This window comes from Pan troglodytes, chromosome 6, assembly GCF_028858775.2.
Source record: "Pan troglodytes isolate AG18354 chromosome 6, NHGRI_mPanTro3-v2.0_pri, whole genome shotgun sequence".
Classification (NCBI taxonomy): domain Eukaryota; kingdom Metazoa; phylum Chordata; class Mammalia; order Primates; family Hominidae; genus Pan; species Pan troglodytes.
The window spans coordinates 81,664,948-81,690,567 of NC_072404.2; the positions used below are offsets into that span (position 1 = coordinate 81,664,948).

The 25,620-nt window shown below is 45.3% G+C and overlaps 1 protein-coding gene across 19 annotated transcripts in view; it reads right to left on the bottom strand.

Annotated features, from left to right (window-relative positions):
• Positions 1-3,843: 3,843 nt before the first annotated feature.
• The window catches only part of GTF2I (general transcription factor IIi), a 113,915-nt gene continuing 92,138 nt past the window's right edge, over positions 3,844-25,620 (bottom strand). For 18 of the 19 annotated variants that reach the window (XM_063814482.1, XM_063814487.1, XM_063814484.1 and 15 more), the window contains 16 exons: positions 20,986-21,057; positions 19,565-19,748; positions 18,555-18,613; positions 18,093-18,167; positions 16,390-16,491; positions 15,416-15,481; positions 15,055-15,238; positions 13,089-13,144; positions 12,335-12,415; positions 11,330-11,413; positions 10,480-10,663; positions 8,975-9,003; positions 7,643-7,684; positions 6,542-6,583; positions 5,689-5,764; positions 3,844-4,990 (listed from right to left, as the gene is read on the bottom strand). In XM_063814482.1, coding sequence (XP_063670552.1) covers positions 5,706-5,764; positions 6,542-6,583; positions 7,643-7,684; positions 8,975-9,003; positions 10,480-10,663; positions 11,330-11,413; positions 12,335-12,415; positions 13,089-13,144; positions 15,055-15,238; positions 15,416-15,481; positions 16,390-16,491; positions 18,093-18,167; positions 18,555-18,613; positions 19,565-19,748; positions 20,986-21,057 — 1,319 coding nt within the window. In that variant the 3' untranslated portion in view covers positions 3,844-4,990; positions 5,689-5,705. Of the gene's footprint in view, positions 5,765-6,541; positions 6,584-7,642; positions 7,685-8,974; positions 9,004-10,479; positions 10,664-11,329; positions 11,414-12,334; positions 12,416-13,088; positions 13,145-15,054; positions 15,239-15,415; positions 15,482-16,389; positions 16,492-18,092; positions 18,168-18,554; positions 18,614-19,564; positions 19,749-20,985; positions 21,058-25,620 lie in introns of all 19 variants that reach the window. The other variant, XM_063814488.1, reaches the window with a different exon arrangement.

Sequence of the window (25,620 nt, forward strand, 5' to 3'; positions counted from 1 at the left end):
CCAAAGTGCTGGGATTACAGGCCTGAGCCACCGTTCCCGGCCAGGGACCTGTGATTTCTACAACCGGCTGAAAGCTGCATCCAGTCTGCCCTGTGAGCCAGGTGAGCGGGCAGCCGTGGGTGAAGTAGAGAGAGCCAGAGCTCCCTTCCCACCGTGGATCCAGGCAGGATCTGAACTCCAGGCAGGGGAAGTGATGCTTTTGAGAGTAAAGAAAGGCCCCACAGCCCTGTTTGCGGTCATCCCCCTGGACTCGCAGGTCTAAGGACAGGGACAGCGGCCTCCAGGTCACCTCCATTCCTAAAATCCGTCCCCTTCCTCTTTCCCCATCATAGGGAAACTGAGGCACTTTGGGAGAACATCAGATCCTCAAAACACATCCAAGTCCAGAAATTGGGGCTTCCCTTTAGGAAGATGAGCAGCGACCTTCCAGAAGATGGAAGTGGTTACTGGGCAGTGACTTTCCAAAAGATGCCCCTTTGGTGTGTAACAATTATCTGCCCCCGAATGGTTAAGCCCACCAGGTGCCTTGAATTTACTAAGACCAGCACTTAGAGTGTAATGTGGAAACTAGAAAGGCCTCGTCCCTCGATCTTCCTCTCTGGTGGAAATTTTGGTCTTTGGAGAAAAGACAAAAACAAAAACAAAAAAACAGAAATGGGAGCCAGGAGGAGGCTCAGAAAAACCAAACTACAGCCAGGCACAGGGGCTCATGCCTGTTATCCCAGCACTTTGGGAGGCTGGGGCAGGCGGATTGCTTGAGGTCAGGAGTTCCAGACCAGCCTGACCAACATGGAGAAACCCCATCTCTACTAAAAATACAAAATTAGCCAGGTGTGGTGGCACATGCCTGTAATCCCAGCTACTCGGGAGGCTGAGGCAGGAGAATCGCTTGAACTGGGAGGTGGAGGTTGCGGTGAGCTGAGATCGTGCCATTGCACTCCAGCCTGGGCAACAGGAGCGAAACTCTGTCTCAAAAAATAAAAAGAAAGAGAGAGACTAACCTACTTCAAAATGGAACTGGCGGCTGGCTCTATATGGGTTTCAGGTCCTAGGGGACCACAGACCCAGGTCCAAGTTGCATCCTCAAGCTTCTGAATAAGACTGGGGCAACGACGTCCTCATCTATACAGTTCCAGAACAGTCTCCCAGACCTCACTTTACATGTCAGCTGACTTAAACCAATTAGAAGATTAAGGCATCATGTAATGTGCTAATTCTGATGTGCGCTGATGGCCTGGGAGGGACGGGGGTGGGGACAGGCAAAGGCGAAACCTTCTCACGAGCAGATGACAATTGCCAGCTCTAGCATTTGAGAGCAGATGCGTCCCTGGCCATTCCCGCAGGACCTCCCTCCAAGGACAAAACTTTGGTTTCCTCCCCACTGAGGACCAGGGGCTTGGAATGGGAGTTGTCACTTGGCAATCAGCAGGCAGGGTTTAATTCATACAGTCCTGGGAGGGAGACATTTCCTTGCTTTTACTGTTTTTCTGATAAAAATGTCCCCAATATAATGGCTGTCCAGAAGTGGATTTGTTCTTAGTCACTCTACTGCCTTACCTGGGAAGTAATTATGTTTGTCCCTTGAATTATTATGAAATCAGGAGGCGGCCGGGTGTGGTGGCTCATGCCTGTAATCTCAACACTTTCGGAGGCTGAGGTGGGCAAATCACGAGGTCAGGAGATTGAGACCATCCTGGCTAACATGGTGAAACCCCATCTCTACTAAAAATACAAAAAATTAGCTGGGCGTGGTGGCAGGCGCCTGTAGTTCCAGATACTCTGGAGGCTGAGGCAGGAGAATCGTTTGAATCCAGAAGGCAGAGGTTGCAGTGAGCCGAGATCGCACCATTGCGCTCCAGCCTGGGCGACAGAGCCAGACTCCATCTCAAAAAAAAAAAAAAATCAGGAGGTTTTTGTTTTTTTGAGACAGAGTTTCACTCTGTCACGCAGGCTGGAGTGCAGTGGTGTGATCTTGGCTCACTGCAGCCTCCGCCTCCCAGGTTCAAGCAATTCTCTCCTACCTCAGCCTCCCGAGTAGCTGGGATTACAGGTGTGCACTACCACAGTCGGCTAATTTTTGTATTTTCACTAGAGACGAGGTTTCACCATGTTGACCAGGCTGGTCTTGAGCTCCCGACCTCAAGTGATCTGCCCTCCTTGGCCTCCCAAAGTGCTGGGATTACAGGCGTGAGCCACCACGCCCGGCCAAGGAATCAGTTGTTTCAGAAACAAGAGCTTATTAGATACACTGAAGAGACCTACTTGAACTATATTTTGCTTTTTCAATCCAGACTACCGGGCTAACGAAGATTTTACTGGACAAGTTTAACTTCCCCTTCACCCTCTGAAGAATCACACTATCTGCCTTTTAGAAATGCACTGCCTGAGGCTGGGTTTGGTGGCTCACGCCTGTCATCCCAGCACTTTGGGAGGCCGACGCAGGTGGATCACTTGAGGTTGGGAGTTCGAGACCAGCTTGGCCGACATGGGGAAACCCCGTCTCTACTAAAAATACAGGCGTGGTGGCAGGTGGCCGTAATCACAGTTACTGGGGAGGCTGAGACAGGAGAATCTCGAACTCAGGAGGCGGAGGTTACAGTGAGACAAGATTGCGCCACTGCACTCCAGCCTGGACAACAGAGTGAGACTCCGTCTTCAAAAAAAAAAAAAAAAACAGAACAGAAATACACTGCCTGTTCATTAATTAATGCAGGCAGCTAAGGCATCTTCTTTTTTAAGAGACAGGGTCTCACTGTCACCCAGTCTGGAGTGCAGTGGTGTAATCACTGCAGTGGCTCAAGTGATCCTCCCACCTCAGCCTCCCTAGTAGCTGGGACTACAGTTGTACACCACAGCACCTGGCTTAAATCCTTTATGTGTGTGTGTGTGTGTGTGTGTGTGTGTGTAAAAATATGTGTATATACCTAAGGCCAGGAGTTTGAGACCAGCCTGGCCAACATGGTGAAACCCCGTCTCTACTAAAAATACAAAAATTAGTCAGGTGTGTTGGTGGGTGCCTGCAATCCCAGCTACTCGGGAGGCTGAGGCAGAATTGCTTGAACCTGGGAAGTGGAGGATGCAGTGAGCTGAGACTGCACCACTGCGCTCTAGCCTGGGCAACAGAGCAAGACTGTCTCAGGAAAAAAAAAAAAAGAAAGGAAAAAATGTGTTATGTACACACAGAATTGTTGTAATGGATTGAATCATGAATATCCTTGGCAAGTCTGTGACCTCACAAATGAGTGTGAAACCAGTAACTGAACGGAGATTCATGGCAGAGCTGGGCTTTTGCCAACGGCAGCCTTGCCATGGCCCTGATTCCCCAGGATGGGCGCTGGGAGGTGTGGCTGAGGGTGGTGCGGCAGGACACATTTTAAGAACATGTTAAAAGAACTGTGAGATGCTATCAGAGAAGCAGTCTCCTCCCAGGTTAGCAGGCAGGTGAATCGTGAGATCAGTTTCCCTTTCTGGCACACGCGGATAGGGCACGGCAGAGGCAGGGACCACGCTGAGAAAAGAAGAGCCTCAGAGTCAGTGTGTGGGCTCAGGCAGGAGGGACTGCTGCATGAGCTCTCGATGGCAGGGGCTTTTGGCACCCAATGTCGTATGTGAGCGGCTCTCCATCCACAGCTGGCATGGCCCAGATGGAAGGGTGGGGGCCCTGGCCCGCTCAGAGGAGATGGGCAGCAGTGGTCTGAGAAACACCGCAAGTGGCGCTGTCCCCGGGAGGCCCGGCGGGCTCTGCCCAGCGCCAGCCTCGGCCTCGGTCTGCGTCCCACCTACACCGAGCCACCCCCAGGCTTCCCCAGACAGAACCATGAAAACAGCCGAGAGAGCAATGACTTAGTGTGTGAAAGGCATGGATGGATTTTATTGATTACCCTATATCTACAATTTGAGGTAAAATAGAAGCAACACATAAAAGGGCCTATTTCTGCTACCATGTCATATAATTCTCCATTGTGAATATTGTGATAAAGCTACTGAAAACTATGCCGTCACAGAGCCTAGCTTCTTGTAGAGCTGGTATTTTACAACTCGCATTGCTTGTGAAATCTCAACACATGTAAGACTCTCCTAGGAAGGCGCAGAACGTCAGAGGTTGCATCCTTAGCCCCCTGACCCCTCCTCACTCCCCGCGCTGGCACCTCAGGGTTACAAGAAGAACTAGGAAATAATGCCGGCCACGGCGACCCCTGGAGAGGGGGCCGGCTAGAACAGCGTTCCTAAGAATCCGCGCCACAGCAGGTCCCGCGATGTTGGGGCCTTAGTGTCATCGAGCTAGCCCCAATCCTCAACCCGATCTTCAACTTCTGGTACACCATGCATTTTATTTGGACGAAAAGTAAAAGTGGAAGAGGTTCTCTCTGTATTTACTCTATAATTCACACGCTGAGATACTGACCTCTGACTGTTAGGTGATCCAGATGGTTTTGCTTTTAATTATGATAAAAAAACATAGGAACCATGAGAGATAGCTTAGGAAAAGGTTTAGTCAAATATACAGATAGGAACTGTTCACTCAGTCATTAAGGAGAGCCGTGAACAAAGGATCATTTAAATGATTTTTTTTTTTTTCAAATAGAAAAACTAAAGAACTGAACTATCACAGGAATTTTTCTTCACTGCAGAAGCTGAGACGTTCCAGTAGGAGAAGTAGGAGATATCTTCACTTGATTGGAAAATAAACACCGTAACTCAAGGCTCTGCTAAGTACATAAAAAATCTGGTGAGATTCATTCCTGTCATTTTCCCTGTCATTTCCCAGCATTGCTGTAAAATCCTGATAGTACATTCCCAAGTACACCAGCCATTCCAGACCCACAGTCACTCTGCTCTTTAATTCACAGAACTGCTGAAAAAGTAGACATTTCTATCTAAAAGTAGAAAAAAAGGTTTGTATAGAAGGTATTTCTGTTATACAAGTATATTACACAGCTTGGGGTAGTAACAGGTCCGAAAAGCTCTTCTCAACCACTGATACTTTAAGCTAAAATAGGAGAGAAAACAAACAAGCAAGCAAAGAGGTTAATCTAATTACAGGAATTTAACAGTCACGAATATCACAACTTAATCTGCAAATTCGGGTAACAATGACTTGGATTCAGAAGCACTCATAAAGCGGGATGAAACCTTAAGTCCATGAGCTGACAGGGTAAGGCAAATTCCAGTACAAGTCTCTGGATTAAAAAAAAAAATCCATTGTCAAAGTTTCCTGACTTCGGGTCTCAAGCTACTGCTCCTATTATAACTTGGCCAAATTTAAGAAATCTGGAATAATAGGATCAGACTTGTTAACTCAACTCTGCAAGATGAACAAAAGATCTGCAGCTCTGTGAGACTCTGCAAAATACTATTACTATGGAAAAAAAAAAAGTCAGTCTAATGATTCTGACTCATAGTGAATTCCAATGAGGAGGACAACGTTGACTCTATTTAGAAACAGAACATTCTTTTTAAGGCAAAAGTGCTTTTACATCTTTGACTGAGAGACATATATTGATCCAAGGAGAATCTCCCTGTAGAATCTTCTAGCTTAAATATCCGGGAAGGCTCCCACCTGGCTCCCACATTCCCTGAAGGCAGGGCCACCATCTTATGTGAAAGTGGGGAGATCACATTAGCTACGCGTATGCAGGGGGTTCAGATGGACACCACACAGCATCCCTGACACAGAAGCTGATTTACCCTAGGAGGGAAGAGGTCTACCACGTGGGGTCTGGTTCTTGCTTGATCTGAGAGCTTCCATCAGTCTCTTTTATTTCTATCAACAGAAACAAAACGGTACCGATTAATTATTTTGCAGACCTGCTCAGTGATAAATCCATTCGTACCAAACTATTTACTAAGATATGGTTTAATAAGAAGGACAAGACACCAAACATCAAAAGAGCTTCAGAGAGACATCTCTTTAGCAATACATTCAAAATTTTGTTACTTATGTTTTCAAAGTAACATACATCTTCTGGCTTACATGCATTTAAAGGACACACGTTAGGTTATCTAGGTTATGTAGCAGAGTCATTCACGGAGAATTTACCAAGTCATCTGGGGGAAATGGAGCAAAAGCAGCTATGCGTCATCACTCAACAGCATAACCTGCAAATCCAATTCACCCAGAAGAAAGAGAGCAAAACCACCACCCAGTTCTAGTGAAATAGTTTAAATCACAATCCTTTGTCCTGATAAAAAAGTCTTGGCTGGGCAAGGTGGCTCGCGCCTGTAATCAGAGCACTTTGGAGGCCAAGGCTGGCGGATCACTTGAGGTCAGAAGTCTGAGACTAGCCTGGCCAACATGGTGAAACCCCGTTTCTACTAAAAATACAAAAATTAGCCAAGCATGGTGGTGCAGGCCTGTAATCCCAGCTACTCGGGAGGCTGAGGCAGGAGAACTGCTTGAGCCCGGGAGGCGGAGGTTGCAGAGATCGCGCAACCTCACTCCACCCTGGGTGACAGAGCAAGTCTCTGTCTTTAAAAAAAAAAAAAGAAGAAGAAGAAAGAAGAAGTCTTAAGGACTTGCAGGACCACCCCACCCTTTTACCTTCTGTGGCTGGAACTTCCAACTGGCTTGGTTCAGCTGATTCTAAAGAGAAACACAGAGACTGATTTCCACATTGTTCCAACAGCTGCTTTATACTATGTAAAGAACCCAGGAGGAGGAAGAGGAGAAAAGCCCTCTAGACTCTATACAAACACAGGTGCATGATGAAACAATGCTCACGGTCTTGAGATGGAGCACACGATTATCCAAGTATACTTTCAAATTTCTGTTTTTCAAATGTGGTCCTAAGTTCACATATACAACTGAAGTTTGAAAGAGCAGAGTCTTAACATAGCTCTACCATGAAAACAAGCTCCTTAGTTATGCTTTCTCCCTTATCCTTCTGTTTACTCCCTTTAATAAAAGCTTTTCATTACTTTTTTTGTTTTTCTTCGTATGTTTGTTTTTTTGAGACAGAATCTCCTTTCTGTTGCCCAGGCTGGAGTGCAGTGGCATGATCTTGGCTCACTGCGTCCGGCCAATACAAAAACACGCCACCACGTCCGGCTAGTTTTTGTATTCTTAGTAGAGACGGGGTTTCACCATGTTGGCCAGGCTGGTCTCGAACTCCTGATCTCAAGTGATCTACCCTTCTCAGCCTTCCAAAGTGCTGGGATAACAGGCGTGAGCCACCGCGCCCAGTCTCATTACTTTCAATGACTCACATAGCACCAGGCCATTCCACTTGTTTTTTAAGGAATTTTTTAAAAGCACAATCTGTACATTTCTACTGAAGAACATTTTGCTCACTGACTTATGGCAGACATTAGAAACGGATGGCAGAGTCAGGTTAAAGTGACGGCCCTCTTGCTCTGCCATTTCATCCTACCCATTAATCCTGGGGTTCCTGATGTTAAGCCTGAGCTGGGATAGGGGGTGCAAATGGTCTGCAGCCCCCAGTTCTCAATCAGGACCCACAGCTTGAATTTATGTTTTGATCAGCTGTCAAACCCAGGAGTGAAAACCACAGAGAAGCATGTGTGTGCTGTGTAACTGAGTCCCCTCAGGGCAGGTGACTGAGAGCCGAAGCCACACGCAGGCACGCCATGTGTGCCACTGTGCAGGCAGGAGTAGCTCCGGGCCCTCCCCTGCCTCGCTCACCTTGTATCACGGGGCCTTCTGACTCACTCTGATCAACCAGCTCTGAAAATGAAGCAGATTGGTTTAAATAATGTAAGGATGTGTTGTTCCCTTGGAAAAGCATTTTAACATACATTTGCTGTTTCCCTCAAGATGAGAAGGAAACAAACCTCAGAGTTCTGATATGTCCCTCAGAATCACTAATTCATAGTAATTACCATAAAACTCTATTCCACACTACCGCACAAGAACAGGAACAAAAGAGAACATTTTATTTATTTATTTATTTATTTATTGAGACAGAGTTTTGCTCTTGTTGCCCAGGCTGGAGTGCAATGGCACGATCTCAGCTCACTGCAACCTCCGCCTCTAGGATTCAAGCAACTCTCCTGCCTCAGCCTCCTGAGTAGCTGGGATTACAGGCACGCGCCACCACACCCAGCTGATTTTTGTATTTTTAGTAGAGACAGGCTTTCACCATGTTGGACGGGCTGGTCTCCAACTCCCAACCTCAACTGATCCGCCTGCCTCAGCCTCCCAAACTGCTGGGATTACAGGCGTGAGCCACCGCGCCTGGCCTCACTTTTATACATTTTTAATAATAAAGTTAAGAAAACAAAACACACTTGCAAAATTAAGTTTGGCTCAAAATACTATTGAAAATGACATCAACGTTAAGGAATTGAAAGGACATTTGTTCACTCGCTCAGCAATATTTGAGAGCCCCATGTGTGCCAGGCACTGTGCTGAAATACTAACAGAAGCAGGCACATTGTGACTTACTTTGTCACGAAATCCAAGCACAGTAATTATAACAGTCATAAAAGCAGTAATAAATATAGATTGTATTCGCTGAGCACATACTGTAGGCTAAACACATACTAGAGGCTAGACGCTGTTCTAGGTTAGGGGGATGCAAACTCTTTTCTTGCAGAGCCAATTAGTAAATATTTTAGGTTTTGCAGGCACACACTTGCTGCTGCCATCTCTCAATTCTGCCATAAACAAATGGACACGATGGTGGTTTCAATAAAACTTTATGCATACACGTCGGCAGGAGCTTGCTGACACCTGTTCCAGATGCTTTCCATCTACTGGAACGACTCCCCCAAAATCGGTGCTATTATTACCATTTTATGATTAAGTGCATCGAGGATAGGAAGTTAAGAAGCTTGAATAATTTTACAACTAGGAAGTGCCTGGTGTTTTTACTGAGGGCTAAAACAAGTATTTGCCATGGTTACTGACATAGGTGAAGTAACGTGATATACGTTAAGCATGTATACACACTCACACGCACACACGTCAGACCCCAGGAAAAAACAAAAACAAAACACTTCACAAAATACTCACGGTTATTAATCACAAGTCCTGGAAATGGTCTAAAGAGAGAAACAAATTGTAAAGTATAACAATTTATTTTCACTCTGTAAGAATTTACAGGTATAATTGTTTATTCAACTCATATCTAGCCCACGTCATTTACGTACTACAATGAGAAGTATTATCCATGACCTTATAAGCTTATGGAAGAGATAGATATGTATCAATAATAAGAACACTGTTAGAAAGTGTTAAGCTACTAGTAAATGGAGGAAAAACAAAAAATAGAAACGTAGAGCAGGGAACAGAGTGATTCTAAGTTTAACATACGGAAGAACGGAAGGGGCTTTTTGCCTAACTCCTGGGAGTGATATGGAGAATGACCGTGGGTGAAGTGGAACCAAAATATGAGATTTTGAGGGAAAGAAGATTGGAAGAAGACGAGTGTATGAGAAGCCTCAAGAGGATTTATTATGAGATTTCTGAGTGCCAGTCCCAAGAGACCTGAACTGGAGACAGTGGCAATCTGATGATGAAATGATTGGGTAGGTTGAGTCGTAGCTGTTTCTGGGGGGCTGGAAGACAAAGGGGAAGATAACCTGGGGTTGGTGCTCAGGTGGGCATCTCTTACGGTGACAAGGACATGGGAAGGAATGTGGCACTCACAATGGTGTCAGAGGTGAGTACAATCATCATGCCTGCTCTATGGGAAGGAGCTGACACTCTCAGTGGGAACAACGATCAATCTCATTTACAGACAAAGAACAGAGTGACCTGGCTAACAAATGGCTGATGCGAGGTTGAATCCGTCTGACCCGAAGCCTGTGACAAGGCGCCCTAAGACAGAGGTTGACAAAGTTTTTTTCTGGTGATGGAGTCTCACTCTGTCGTCCAGGCTGGAGTGCAGTGGCATGATCTTGGCTCATTGCAACCTCCACCTCCTGGGTTCAAGCGACTATTCTGCCTCAGCCTCCCGAGTAGCTGGTATTACAGGCACCCGCCATCATGCCCAGCTAACTGTTGTATTTTTGTAGAGATGGGATTTCACCATGTTGGCCAGGCTGGTCTGGAACTCCTGACCTCAGGTGATCTGCCTGCCTTGGCCTCCCAAAATGCTGGGATTACAGGCGTTAGCCACTGTGCCTAGCTAAGGTTTTTCTACAAAGTGCTAGAGAGTAAATATTTTAGACTTTGGAGGCCATGCCATCTCAGTCCCAGCTACTTACTCACTGTGACAGGAAAGCAGCCATGGATAATACGGGTGTAGCTGTGTTTCAGGAAGACTCTAAAAATAGGAGGCAGGCTGAATTTGGCAAACAGTCCTAGTTTGCCAACCCTTTGCCAAAGAATTAAAAGAGTCAGCTTAGTTCGTAGAAGCACATCTGACATTCTAATGATGACACAAGTTATTTTGATTTGTTGATTGCACAGCATAGGAAGCCGGATTCGATGACTACCTGTGGCTGCATTTTAGAAGAGTCAGCCTCATGAGCTCCAGATTCGCTCCTGTGACTAAGCAGGAAACTCTCACTTACCTAATGACCGTGAATTTGATAAACTCGGCAGAGTCTAAGATCCTTCTCATGGAGCTGATTTCCAGGTAGCTGGGGGCTTTGAAGGACACCCCCGGGGGCATGCCATCAACCACCACACAGCCAGGGTTAATTGTGATTTTCCTGTAGGGAACTTTCACAGGAAAACCCATACCAATAGCTTCACCTACAGGGACAGTGAGACAAACAGCACAACAGCACAGATTAACCCACTGCCTTAAACAGCCTGTCAAAAGCACAAGATTAACATTTATTTTAAAGACTCTCTGCTGTTAACTAAGGTCTTTGTACACTTCAAACAAATTTAAATATGAACCTTAAATTTTTTTTTTTTTTGAGACAGAGTCTTGCTCTGTCACCCAGGTTGGAGTGTGGTGGCTTGATCTCAGCTCACTGCAATCTCTGCCTCCCAGGTTCAAGCAATTCTCGTGCCACAGCCTCCTGAGTAGCTGGGATTACAGGTGTGCACCACCATACCCGGCTAATTTTTTGAATTTTTTAGTAGAGACAGGGTTTCACTATGTTGGCCAGGCTGGTCTCGAACTCCTGGCCTCAACTGATCCACCTGCCTCGGGCTCCCAAAATGCTGGGATTACAAGTGTGAGCCACACTGCCAGATGGTGAACCTTAAATTCATTAACTTTCATACTGACAATCAATAGTGTAACACTAATGGTATCTTATTAAATAAATTTAGCACAAACAACTCACTTTTAAATTTTAATTCCTTTTATATAGGATTACAACCATCTAACCATCATCTGCTGAAAAGATCTTATTAAAACAAATCTCTTTGCTTATAGCAACTGTACTTTGCAAATGCAAAACTTACCAAATTTCCGACTAAAGAGGTCATTCACTTGTTCTCTTAGCTGTCTAGCTTTTTCAACTTTCGAGAGTCTTTCATTATCATCATCTGAAACAGTTCAGAGAAAACCCAAAACTTAAATACTGCTTTTTTTTTTTTATGGTAAAGAGATGGTATCTCACGATGTTGCCCAGACTGGCCTTGAACTCTTGGGCTCAAGCGATCCTCCTGCCTAAGCCTCCCAAGTAGCCGAGACTACAGGTACAAGCCGCTGCTCAATGATGCACTTTTAATCCCAATTTTTAGGACCTCTGTGTAATGTTTTCAAGCATTTTCCATTTTTTAATGATTTAAGTATTTGAGCACTTTGAGCTAATTAAATTTGAAATTGTTCAAAATAATGCCTAACTAAAAATGCTACAAATTTATTCTTGTTACAAAGACCTTTACCTGCTGTTTTATATAGATTTTTTTTTTTTCCCAGATGGAGTATGGCTCTGTCACCAAGGCTGGAGTGCAGTGGCCCCATCTCGGCTCACTGCGACCTCCACCTCCCGGGTTCAAGCAGTTCTCCTGCCTCAGCCTCCCAAGTAGCTGGGATTACAGCCACGCACAACCAGGCCTGGCTAATTTTTCTTGTATGTTTAGTAGAGTCAGGGTTTCACCATGTTGGCTAGGCTGGTTTTGAATTCCTGACCTCAAGCGATCCTCCTGTCTCAGCCTCCCAAAGTGCTGGGATTACAAGCGTGAGCCACCGTGCCCGGTCTCATATAGACTTTTTTTAAGGAACAGACTAGACATTTGGGTGGTTAACAGGATTTAGCTCATGCCAAGTGCCAAAACTTGCCGTTGCTGTTTGGAGAGCAACTGTATTTGGAAGGCAACTGCTGTAGGAGTCTGGGAGGAGCACCAGGCAATGTGTAATGTATCCGAGTCCCCGGATGAGCTGAGCAAACCTCTCTAGTTGGGAAAGTCCAAGAGGCCCTGAAGAGACCCCCCAAAACTCTGATGGAAGCAGAGAAATCATACCTGGAATTGTCACCTGAATGATGTTAAGGTCTTCAACACCTGATGCAGTAGTATTAACATTGGGTGATGAATTTATTTTTCCTGAAAATATACATTTAAAATCAGAATTTGTAGAAAACACGGTCAACATCTCTAATAATCACGCTGTCTAAGACTGTTTTATCTCAGTCCTGTTCAAGGTTCTTTCTTTCCATGGTAGATCATTTCAAGAAGACATGATGCCCCCTGAAGGGCTGCCTTTCACTGTTTTTCTCTTCCTGGGGGTGCTTAGGAGATCATCACAAACTCACAGAGCCACCCAATTATTAAAGAACTAAAAATTGTGAAATAGCCCGAACTACAACTTTGAATGGGTTTTCTTTTTTCTTTTTGAGATGAGTCTTGCTCTGTTGTCCAGGCTGGAGTGCAGTGGTGTGATCTCAGCTCACTGCAATTTCCGCCTCCCGGGTTCAAGTGATTCTGCTGTCTCAGCCTCCTGAGTAGCTGGGATTATAGGCGCCTGCCACCACGCCTGGCTAATTTTTTATATTTTTAATAGAGACAGGGTTTTGCCGTGTTGGCCAGGCTGGTCTCAAACTCCTGACCTCAGGTGATCCACCCACCTCAGCCTCCCAAAGTGCTGGGATTGCAGGCGTGAACCACCATGCCCGGCCTCAATGGCTATTCTTTAAACAATGTTTGTAAACCACAGCTGCACAATGCATGCCTAAGAGCATGTGTTCTATAGCAATGAAAATACAGAAAATACACTCACTGGGAGGGCTCTTAGAGGAGGTGCTCTCCTTAATCGCCGTCTCAAACATTTCGGGCCTATAGACAAAAGAGAAAAAAAATGTGCTGATCAAACAGTAAAACTCTAACATTAAAATTTAAACAACTCAAAGATTTACAAACCAGTAACTCTGTAAAGTCTAAATTCAATTCTTAGTCATGAAGAACAGAATTCATATGCTTATCTAAAGAACCACAGCCAAAAAGACAAACCACAATTGTAAATTTAACATCCATTGCTGCCTCTCATTGGCTGCCCTTCCCCTACGCTGGTTTTATTGGCATCTTCTTTCCAAGGTTAGAATGTATCCTGAAAAGAATCAGTGCCAGACTTGAGGATGGAAAGAGAAAACGCCCCACAAACGCAGCATGGAAACACAAGATGGGCTGTGAAAACAGGAGCACTTGAGGCTCTCACTCCGGAAGCAGAAGCAGAGGGCTTAGAGGCTGCCAAACCTCTGCAGACCTGGCCAAAAGCATAAAAGGTGGCCATTGGCCGGGCACGGTGGCTCACGCCTGTAATCCCAGCACTTTGGGAGGCCGAAGGCAGGCGGATCATGAGGTCAGGGGTTTGAGACTAGCCTGACCAACATGGTGAAACCCCTTCTCTACTAAAAATACAAAAATTAGCTGGGCATGGTGGCACATGCCTGTAATCCCAGCTACTTTGGAGGCTGAGGCAGGAGAATCACTTGAACCCAGGAGGCGGAATTTGCAATAAGCCGAGATCACACACCACTGCACTCCAGTCTTGGGTACAGAGCGAGATTCTGTCTCAAAAAAAAAAAAAAAAAAAAGTGGCCAGCTTTGCTTGAGAGCATCCCTGGGTGACTCAAAATTAAGCCTGACACCAAGTAAATGAAACCTAAAATTCATTTCAATTGATTTCAAATAATTCATGTGCATTAGCATGTACTATAAAATTCCAATTATTCTTATTTCTTTTTTTAATTTTTTTTGAGACAGAGTCTTACTCTGTCATCCAGGCTGGAGTGCAATGGCACGATCTCCTCCGCCTCCTGGGTTCAAGTGATTCTCCAGTCTCAGCCTCCCTGAGTAGCTGAGATTATAGGTGCCAGCTACCACCCCTGGCTAATTTTTTTTTTTTTTTTTTTGTATTTTAAGTAGAGATGGGGCTTCACCATGTTGGCCAGGCTGGTCTCGAACTCCTGACCTCAAGTGATCTGCCTGCCTTAGCCTCCCACAGTGCTGGGATTTATGGCCGCACCCGGCCCATTCCTATCTATTTCAATTATGTTAGCCTAATCCACAGATGTTCAAGCAAACAGGAGAAATTAAAAATATTCTATTAAGTTGGAGAAATAGAAGGACTTAAAAAACTAAACAGCTGCTCAGATTCCAGCAGCATCAAATAGTAACAACATAGCTGTGTAGATTTAGCAACCAAAAGTCGTTATCTCTCCAGTATGGTGGAGTCCTCCTTCCCTTCTACTAGCAGCATAAGGAAAATTTCTTCTGTTTTTTTGTTTGTTTGTTTGTTTGTTTGTTTTTGAGATGGAGTTTTGCTCTTGCTGCCCAGGCTGGAGTGCAGTGGCACGATCTTGGCTCATTGCAACCTCTGCCTGCTGGGTTCAAGTGATTCTCCTGCCTCAGTCTCCCAAGTAGCTGGGATTACAGGCACGTGCCACCACGCCCAGCTAATTTTTGTACTTTTAGTAGAGATGGGTTTCATCATGTTGGCCAGGTTGGTCTTGAACTTCTGACCTCAGGTAATCCACCTGCTTTGGCCTCCCAAAGTGCTGGGATTATAGGTGTGAGCCATCGCACCTGGCCAGAAGTTTTAAACATATACAAGAGTGCAGCTTAAAAAGGAGTTTTTCTGACTCCAGAGCTAATTCAGCCCTGCCACAAACACAAACCCACATACCCATCTTCCAGTGTCAAACACAATCAACTCATGCTAATTCCACTTCATCCAATTTCCTTACTTTTTAATGATGAACTTAATTTTGGCTTTGTTTCTGAGTATCTTCTCCAGCCTCGGAATGCCAAAAGTCGATGGTCTTCTGAATGGCACACCCTCAGGTAAGCCTTCCACATAAAAGTCTTCCGGGAAAGACTCAAATAACGCGAACGGCACCTTCACAGCTTGTTTAAGGCCAAGAGCTTCCCCTGCAAAACAGCCGCGTATACGAAACAGAACATGGGCGAAATGACGCCATTCAATCCCGAAAAACCCACACGTTGCCAATGACAGGGATACTCCAACGCTCAGTATCCGACTCTGCTCCCTCCTACTCCCATGAAGGCACCCTGCGTGGCAGTAAGAAGGTTTCAAAATAGACTTACCACATTTCTCATTGAAGAGATTTTCAACTTTCTGTTTTAGGTCCGTGATTTTGGCATTCCAGGCCTCTGCATATAAAACATGAGAGTTAAATTGCAATACTTATCACAGTACTTATCAATACACATTCACAGGCAGGAGTGTTTCATCTTATTTGTGCATCTTGTTTTTTTTTTTTGTTGAGACAGAGTTTCGCTCTTGTTACCCAGGCTGGAGTGCAATGGTGCGATCTCTGCTCACTGCAACCTCCACCTCCTGAGTTCAAGCAGTTCTCCTGCCTCAGCCTCCTGAGTAGCTGGGATTACAGGCATGCGCCACCATGCCTGGCTAATTTTGTATTTTTGGTAGACACGGGGTTTCTCCATGTTGGTCAGGCTGGTCTCGAACTCCCAACCTCAGGTGATCCGCCCACCTCGGCCTCCCAAAGTGCTGGGATTACAGGCGTGAGCCACTGCGCCTGGCCTTATTTGTGCATCTTTAAGAAGAAATAAAAAATGCATAATCTTTTACCACGATATGACTTGACAACTACTCCCATCCTGATACATAAGCAAACTGTTTTAGTACATTGCTTTTATGTTGACTACAAATAAGTGAACAAATGCTAAAATAAAGAAAAAACAAATGAAAACCCCCAAAATGCCCCCACAAATTATAGTGTCTACTACATGCGAGGTATGGTTCTAAGTACTTTAAATGACAGTATTTATAATCCTCATCATAACCTCATGAGAAAGAAAGTAATGTTATTACCATTTTGCACAAAGGGAAACTGAGGCAGGGTGTATTCGCCTGCCCAAGTGGCATCGGATTTGAACTCAGATCTGAACTCAGGCAGCCTGGCTCTACGGGCTATTCCTTTAACCTTTGATATATACTGACTCACCAATAAGAACAATTCACCTGGTAAAATGAAACATAATGAACGTATTCTATTTAAAACTATGAAAGAAAGAAAAATAAAACGCTTACTTACCAAAGGAAAACTCTCTCCCTCGTGGCTTGAAGGGAACGTTAGAACCATTAGTCTGGGTCGGGGTTCGAACAGCTGAGGTTTGAGGATTGTTGTTATTAGGGCCTAAAAGACGGAAAAAATAATGATAATCAACACACATTTAATGACGTAAGTGTCTCTAGGTTACAATCTTCAAGTCCAGCCTGTACCAGAAAACAAAGCTAGGTTCAAATTGAAATGGGTATTCTTGTCATTCCGGCGAGTTCCACAGAAACCATTTTTCTATTTCTACAGAAACCCATTTTTCTTCTCTTCTTCTTCTTCTTCTTCTTTTTTTTTTCTTTGAGACAAAGTTTCGCTCTTGTTGCCCAGGCTGGAGTGCAATGGCGCAATCTCGGCTCACCGCAACCTCTGCCTCCTGGTTTCAAGCAATTGCCTTGCCTCAGCCTCCCGAGTAGCTGGGATTACAGGCATGCGCCACCAGGCCCAGATAATTTTGTATTTTCAGTAGAGATGGGGTTTCTCCATGTTGGTCAGGCTGGTCTCGATCTCCCAACCTCAGGTGATCCGCCTGCCTCGGCCTCCCAAAGTGCTGGGATTACAGGCGTGAGCCTCCACGCCTGGCCCTAATTTTGTATTCTTAAAGCAGGCCTCCCAGGCCCTGTGAACTTGGCTCTGCCCTTTAGGAAAGGCTGGCATCTTGTATATAAGAGAGATCTTCCTCTGATCTCTTCCGGAAGGAGGAAAGTCAAGGGTTCAATATATTTTTAATTCTTGGCATTTTTGAACAGAAATAATTAATCAGGTGTAAGTTGTCTATGGATGCCTGTTGGCTATCTTATGAGAAAGCAGGCTCTCTGAAAGTGTGCCACATGACTAAATGGGGACTTCCGCGCCACTCAACACCAGTACGGCAAACTCTTATTTAAAAACTTGACACCTGGGATATAGAGAATGATCCTAATGCAGTGATTTCCTTCTGCATTTATGAAGAGATGGAAGAAATATCCATACTTGACAGTTGGTTGGAGATTGTCTTTAGTATTGTATGCAGTATTTTAACACTGTGAGCCTGAAAAGACAAGAACCAGCTGGGCGTGGTGGCTCACTTGAGGTCAGGGGTTCGAGACCAGCCTGGCCAACATGGTAAAACCCCGTCTCTACTAAAGATATAAAAATTAGCTGGAGTTGGTGGTGGACGCCTGTAATCCCAGCTACCTGGGAGGCTGAGGCAGGAGAATCACTTGAACCCAGGAGGCGGAGGCTGCAGTGAGCCGAGATTGTGCCACTGCACTCCACCCTGGGCAAGAGAGCGAGACTCTGTCTCGAAAAAGAAAAAGAAAATACTTTTATTCAAGGCACTGCTGTTTAAACCACCCTAAACTTTCTTTCCTTAGAAGAATAGAAAAAAATGAAGAGGAAAAAAAAGATAAAACATTCCACATGACTCTGCACCCTTATTTGTTATGATAAAGGAAAAGCATTTTAGGGCTTTCCTTGGGGGCAGTTTATGATGTGATCCATGTTATCTGTTTTCTATTAAGGATTTAAAAATTTTCAATTAGAAGCATTCAGAAATTTAGCTTTATCACAGGCAGCTGTTCACAGTTAAAGCTAGTTTGGTTAACGTCATCTGTATAAACCTGTATAAACACATAGCTAGTGAACTGACATAATTAGTAAACTAGAGAATGAACAGAAACATACTGAGGACTGGCCCTTACCTTCCACAGTGACCTCAATTTCAGGAACCTTTGAATTACTCCCAGGACTTCGTGGTCTTTTGGGGGACTGCAAAGCTGTAAAATAAGCAGAGTTCCTTTTGTACATTGTAGGGAAAAAAAAATACAGAAGGAGATGCTTTATAAGAGCAGAGTATTAAAATTCATACAGTTTGGTTCTTTTCAAAGAAACCTGCAGAATTAAACTTGTAGTGTAATCCTCCACAGGGGCTCAACAAAGCTGTGAAAACATGAATGACCTGGGATTGCAAATGTGACATTTCCAATGAAATATTTTTTTTTAAAAAAAGAAAAATAGTTCCATTAAATAAAATACCTTAGAAAGCAAAGTAAACAACTCCAAGCCCCACAAAGATATTGGCCGATTCCGTATGATTTAAGGAATGCGGATAAAGAGTGTCTTAATGCGCTCAAATAGGATACGGAGTACACGTCGTCTCTTACCTTTAGTGTTTATTTTACTAGCCATCCCAGGAGGCAAGTAGGAAATAACTAGTTCAGGTCTAGAAAGAAAACCAAGAAGTGTTACAGTAGCCAGTACAGTGGTGGCCTCACAGCTAGTAAAACGGTCGTGATGTGATCAGGGTTTTTTTTCTAAAGACGTTCACAGAATCATCCTGTAACACAATAATTCCTAGTGTTGTGGACAAAAGACCCTGACTTTTCCTTCCCATGACTGGTAAGCCATTTTAGGAAGAGTAAATAAGTGACTATTTTCATTAAAAAAGAAAAAAAAGAAAAAAAAAAACACTAGTGTACTTTCTTTAGCCACTAAAATTCTGCAGAAATGTAGATAAGAAAATCAATCATTAGGCCGTGCACGGTGGCTCATGCCTGTAATCCCAGCATTCTGGGAGGCTGAGGCGGGTGGATCACCTGAGGTCAGGAATTCCAGACCAGCCTAGCCAACACGGTGAAGCTCCATCTATTCTAAAAATACAAAAATTACCCAGGCGTGGCAGTGCAAGTCTGTAAGCCCAGCTACTCGGGAGGCTGAGGCACGAGAATTGCTGGAACCCAGGAGGCGGAGGTTGCAGTGAGCTGAGATTGCGCCACCGCACTCAAGCCTGGGCGACAGAGCAAGAGTCCGTCTCAAAAAAAAAGAAAGAAACTCAATCATCAATATTTAGTCGCTCTCAAGATTGACCAGGAATAACAGAGCAGATAAAAACCAGCAAATTAAACTTCCATTCAAGTACTCAGGCATACTGCGAGTCACCACGGGGCCTCACGGTGACTCCGCGGAGGCGATTGTCACTATTTTCCTTGCACGGATGAAGATGATTGAGTATGGGCAGGGGCAATGGACAGTACCCGGACTGCAGCTCACAGCCAGGCTTTGCCATCAAGGACTTACAGCCACGCCTGTCACCTCTAGCTTAAAAAAATCTTAACAGAAATGTCATTTTATTGTTTTGATTCCAGAAACGACTACAGTGGCAAAGAGAACTTACTTTTTAACAACGAACTTGATTTTATTACTCCCGCGGACGATCCTTTCAAGTCGTGGAATTCCAAACCAGGTAGGGCTTCGGAAGGGAATCCCCTCTGGCAAGCCTTCCACGTACAAGAACTCCGGGTTTGATTCAAACACAGGATATGGTACTTTTACCGCCTCGGTGAGTCCAAGAGCTTGAGCTGAAAGTGCAAGAGAACGTAAGTTGCGGAGGATAACATCTGACACAGACATTTCTTTCTTTGTGTCTACATTCTCGAGTACAGTATGGACAAGCTCCCTACGGTCAAGCAATATCCACTTCATATTGAAGGCATTTTGCTTAGGATATGGGGCAAATCTGAAGAACGAGCCTAAAAAATAAGTGCTTTTAGGAGGAACATTTTAACACTTTCAATCAAAAGGAGAGTTATGTTATTAGTGAAAATGACCTCTGTGCTCTGGGCAGAAATGACCGAAGGCCATTCCACACAGCAGTGGACCCTGCTGGCCTTTGTGTTATCATCAAGAAGCAGGGTGTCTGTTCACAAACAGGCGGTGTCTACGATACAGCTAAGCAGCACTCAGTTCGAGTGGTCAGAGGCAGGGTAGTCAGGACTCCTGATCTGAGACAGGAAATGTCAACCCCAGGTATTGAGATAATGGACAGAAGTGCCCCGGGAATTTTGCTAGCACTGCCCACTCCTTACTTCCTTCTCCATGACAGACACACCCAATCAACTGAAACACTCTTTCTTGCTGAGCCTCCTCAGAATCGTTCTCAAGACAGCACTCCAGGAAACCGCTGTCAACAAATCTAAGCTGAAACAAATGATGAAACCTATTTGCCACATGGGTGTTAGCCAGACGAGAAGTACAAACAGTGGAACTGAAACTTATCCCAACACCTCCCTTCCTCTCCCATTCTGACACGTGAGAAAGTGGAATCCAAGAGAAATGAAGTCATCTGCTTGGTTTCAGTAGCAAGTGTAGTGGTAGAAAGAAACAGAAACCCAGTTTCTGGGACCTTCCTTCTTTAGGTCCTGAACTTTTTTTCCTTCTTTTTTTTTTTTTTTTGAGACAGAGTCTCACTCTGTCGCCCAGGCGGGAGTGCAGTGGTGCGATTTCGGCTCACTGCAAGCTCCGCCTCCGGGGTTCAAGCCATTCCCCTGCCTCAGCCTCCCAAGTAGCTGGGACTACAGGCGCCCGCCACCACGCCCGGCTAATTTTCCTGTATTTTTAGTAGAGACGGGGTTTCATCGTGTTAGCCAGGATGGTCTCGATCTCCTGACCTCCTGATCCGCCCGCCTTGGCCTCCCAAAGTGCTGGGATTACAGGCGTGAGCCACCGCGCCCGGCTGGTCCCGAACTTCTATACTTCATTCAGACATGGCCCTTCGTTGATATGTTATTAAAGACATAAATACTGGCTTTTACTTACCAAATTTCAAATTAAAAATCTCTTCCACTTGCTTCCGTAGCTTGGTAATTCTGACATTCCAATCTTCTTTGACTGGAAAACAAAAAGAAACCCAATAACCATGTTATTTATCAGTGCTGTTGCAAATCAGAATGGATTTTGCTAGAAAGTACTCTTGTTTGCAGTGATTCTTTTTTGTTTGTTTTGTTTTATTTTTTTGAGACAGAGTCTTGCTCTGTCGCCCAGGCTGGAGCGCAGTGGCGCGATCTCGGCTCACTGCAAGCTTCGCCTCCCAGGTTCACGCCATTCTCCTGCCTCAGCCTCCCGAGTAGCTGGGACTACAGGCGCCCGCCACCACGCCCAGCTAATTTCTTTTTGTATTTTTAGTAGAGGTGGGGTTTCACGGTGTTAGCCAGGAAGGTCTTGATCTCCTGACCTCGTGCTCTGCCCGCCTCGGCCTCCCAAAGTGCTGGGATTACAGGCGTGAGCCACCATGCCCGGCCTGCAGTGATTCTCTTAATTCAGTTTCATTAAAAGCAAACATTTGGGGTATTTTTTTAAAATTAATTAATTTATTTATTTTTTATTATACTTTAAGTTCTAGGGTACATGTGCACAATGTGCAGGTTTGTTACATATGTATACATGTGCCAAGTTGGTGTGAAAATTTGGGGTCTTAAGGAAAATAATAATTTCCAGTACTTGCCAAATATCAGAAAAACTGCAGAAAGACAGAATTTATTTATTTATTTAGAGAAAGAGTCTTGCTATGACGCCCAGGCTGGAGTGCGGTGGCCTGATCTCAGCTCACAGCAACCTCTGCCTCCTGGGTTCAAGCGATTCTCCTGCCTCAGCCTCCAGAGTAGCTGGGATTACAGGTGGCCACCACCACGCCCGGCTAATTTTTATATTTTTAGTAGAGACAGGGTTTCACCATGTTGGCCAAGCTGGTCTTGAATGCCTGACCTCAAGTGATCTGCCCACCTCGGCCTCCCAAAGTGCTGGGATTACAGGCGTGAGCCACCGTGCCCAGCCTAGAAAGACAGAATTTAAATTTAAGTTTACATTGTAAATAAAGTGAAATTTGTCCACATGAAAGAGTGCTCAAAATCAGTGCTTCTCACACATTCCTCCTTGGAGAAGTCCCTCAGGGAACTCGGTCAGAGCAGGGAGGCCAGCTGCATGAGGTTCAAGGGCTCCCACACCAGTTTCAACAAGAGGGACTTTGCTTTTATTTGCTTTCTCTACAGGCAATCCTCGTTTTATCTAACAGATATGTGCCTAAAAATCTACATAAAGCAACACTTCACTAATCAAAGTGACTTTTCGCATCAGAAATCAATGATAAAGGGACGGAATTCATGTGGGGGGTTGGAGTGGACGCAGGCGTGAGTGGGTCCAGCAGATGGAAACACAGCTGCCAAGTCTGCCCTGTCCTTAGCTTCTGCAGGAGGTATGGGGAACTCTGCCTTCTACAATGTGATGCTGGAGAGAGAGCAGACTGTCTGTCATCTTCGACCAATTCCATGGCATTCAGGACACTGTGACAGGGGAAGGAACGCACTTTCTCATCCCATGGGAAAAGAAACCAATTATTTTTGACTGCTGCTCTTGACCACATTACGCACCAATCATCACTGTGAGCAAAGATTGTCACCATCACACTGGGCTTCCTCTTCCCGCCTTGTTGCTGGCCAGGTCCTTGCATCTTCCAATTACTGGAGAAGCCAATGAAGAATGTGCTGCCATCCATCACTGCGGAGCTCCTCAAGCTGGGGGCGGCTCAGGCTGACGCTGGAGAACTGATCACGCAGGGAGAGCTGGGCTCCAGACAGGTGAGCAATTAACTTCGGAGCAAGCAGCAACCTTTGGGTTCCTCCTGGATGCTGTGACCTTGGATCTGACCTTCGGGAAGGAATTTGCAGAAGCAGTGGAACCAAAGAGGTGGCTCAGCAGGAAGAAGAGAGGGCCAGATCCGTGGTGGCAAGGGCTGAGCAGCAGAAGACGGCGGCCATCATCTCTGCCGAGGGCAACTCCAAGGCCACGGAGTTCATCGCCAGCTCAGTGGCCACCGCAGGTGACGGCCTGATCAAGCCCACAAGCTGGAACCATGGAGGACACTGCGTACCGGCCCTCCAGCTCTCAGAACTCACCCACCTGCCCGCGGGGCCATCTGTGCTCCTCCAGCTGCCCCAGTGCAGGCCGCCCTGCCCTGCACCTCCTCCAGCCAACTGGGCCACAGCACCAATGACTTTTACTACCGCCTTCCTTCTGTCCCCACTCCAGAAATCACTGTGCAATTTCACAAATGGCTTAAAGCAATGGACATAAAAGGAAAAATCACTTCAGAAAAAAAAGAAAGCAATGGTAAAAGACCTAGAGATGTTATTCAGCTTCACTCACAGTGACAGTGGGGTGTGTTTTCCTATCCCTAAGACAACCATTGCCTTTTAAACATCAAAATTTAAAAAACAAACAAAAAAGCTATTATAAAGACATGTAGAATATCACTGATGTGGACAGAGTGTTCAGGTGTGGATGAGGTGCAGATGAGGATGGAGGTCAACTTGGAGACAATGCAGGATGACTGAAGTGTTTCTGGATGAGCAAAGGAGGGAAAGAGAGAAAGAAGAAAGGGGTCGGGGGGTGGAGGGTTCGCCTCGGTGTGGAGGTCATCTCTGATTGCTGACAAACGCAGTGGAAAATGTTGGAGAAGATCTGACAATATCGCTAAAGGTTGGTGGTTTCAGAAAATCTTATAACATTTCCTTTACTTTAAAAGAAAACTTAGCATCTCAAGCGTTGAATGTGAGTTGTTTTTTCCCTGTGGATTTCAGAGTAGGCCATTCAGCCACAGAAAATAACTCTGGATGAACCACATTTGAATACTACCAATAAAGACCTCGGACTCTCCTCCTCTAAGGTCGAGCGCCTCTATTAACTGCTCAGCCTCCTCTTCTGCCCCGCCCCCACCCCCTCCTCCCCCACCTTGCTCCTCCCATGCAGGACTTCACAGCCTCCTCACAGAGCCAGGTGCCACCTCCCACTGCATCACATGCCTGGCTCCGCTGCCTTCTCGCGTGTGACATCTCCCTTTCACCAAGCTGAGGACACTGTGCACCCATGGTGTGTTTAAGCAGACAATTCTGATGGCCACAAAATTCTTTTCTCTTGTGGTCTGTGACTCGAGTTGTCCTGTCCAAAGACTAACGCATGTTCCACGGGCAGGCCAAGTAAGGTGTTGTTGGAATGAGGAACCACCAAGCACCTTTAATTCCTTCCAAGATCTTTTATGAATGGGACAAAGTCAAGGGCTGTTAGTGACGACAAGAGTGGAGATTCTCCTTCTGGTGAATCTGCTGCACTCTGGTGACGATGGCAGGTCCAGCACTGCTTCAGCACCCAATCCTTGCAGTGACTTCTATGGCACTTGCACATTCTTTATAGAGGCTTCGCATTCTCAGTTTTTGCAGTCACTCACTGTCACAACTGCCCCTAACAAAAGTGGTGACTGCACTCCTCACAACCTTGAATTTGAGCTTTGTCTTGAGAAATGAAGGTTTCTACAGGTTTCATCATGTTCAGACTAATCCAAACTGAAGATCTACCTCCAGGAAGATTTTTCTTTCTCCATTACTTCCCTGAGCAAAAAATGTGTCACTTCCAATCTTCAATTCTTCACCAGTACTTTGATTGCTTGACCAAATCAAAAGCATGCTGAGGTTAACCTATGAGTTAAGCATTGACTTTTATCTTCTCCACTGCAGGACTCCTGGACCAAGATAATTTTGTTACCCTGCTACAGAATTTCTCAGCCACTTTCCATGCCATAATCCACACAAAATCTATTTGGCACACTGACTGACCTTCACTAATGTCCACAAGGTACTGTGAGAGCTGAAGGAGAAGTATTTTAGGGCACACCCAGGAACCCAACTTGAAACATTTGTTCACCTTAGTAGTCGTGAGCATGATTAACTGCACCAATCTGTATACACCTAATACACATACAAATTTCATACTTGATTCCTAACACTTATTTCCTAACAACAGAAAACTTCACACTACAGGGTATGGGCATTTACACACTACAGGGTATGGGCATTTATTGGTTCTTGTCAACAGAAGTTCCTAAGGTGGCTGATGATCTACAGAGTGTGGTCACTTCCTCTGACATTACACAATGGCAAACAAAAAGAAAGAGGTCAGGTGCAGTGGCTCATGCCTATAATCCCAACACTTTGGGAGGCCAGGGCAGGTGGATCACCTGAGGTCAGGAGTTCAAGACCAGCCAGACTGACATGGTGAAACCCCATCTCTACTAAAAATACAAAAATTAGCCCAGGTGTGGTGGCATGCAGCTGTAGTCCCATCTACTCGGGAGGCTGAGGCGGGAGAACTGCTTGAACCCGGGAGGCGGAGGCCCCAGTGAGCCAAGATTGCGCCACTGCACTCCAGCCTGGATGACAGAGTGAGGCTCCGTCTCAAAAAAAAAAAAAAAAAGATAGGAAAGAAATAAAGGCACACTTAGAGCTCTAATAAAGAAAATAACATCATTCATTGAACAGAGACTTCTTAGATCTTCCCTATTAGGCTGTGATATTTGTGTGCAGGTCAGAGTTACAGTCTTTGCCATTTTAGGAACACGATACATAT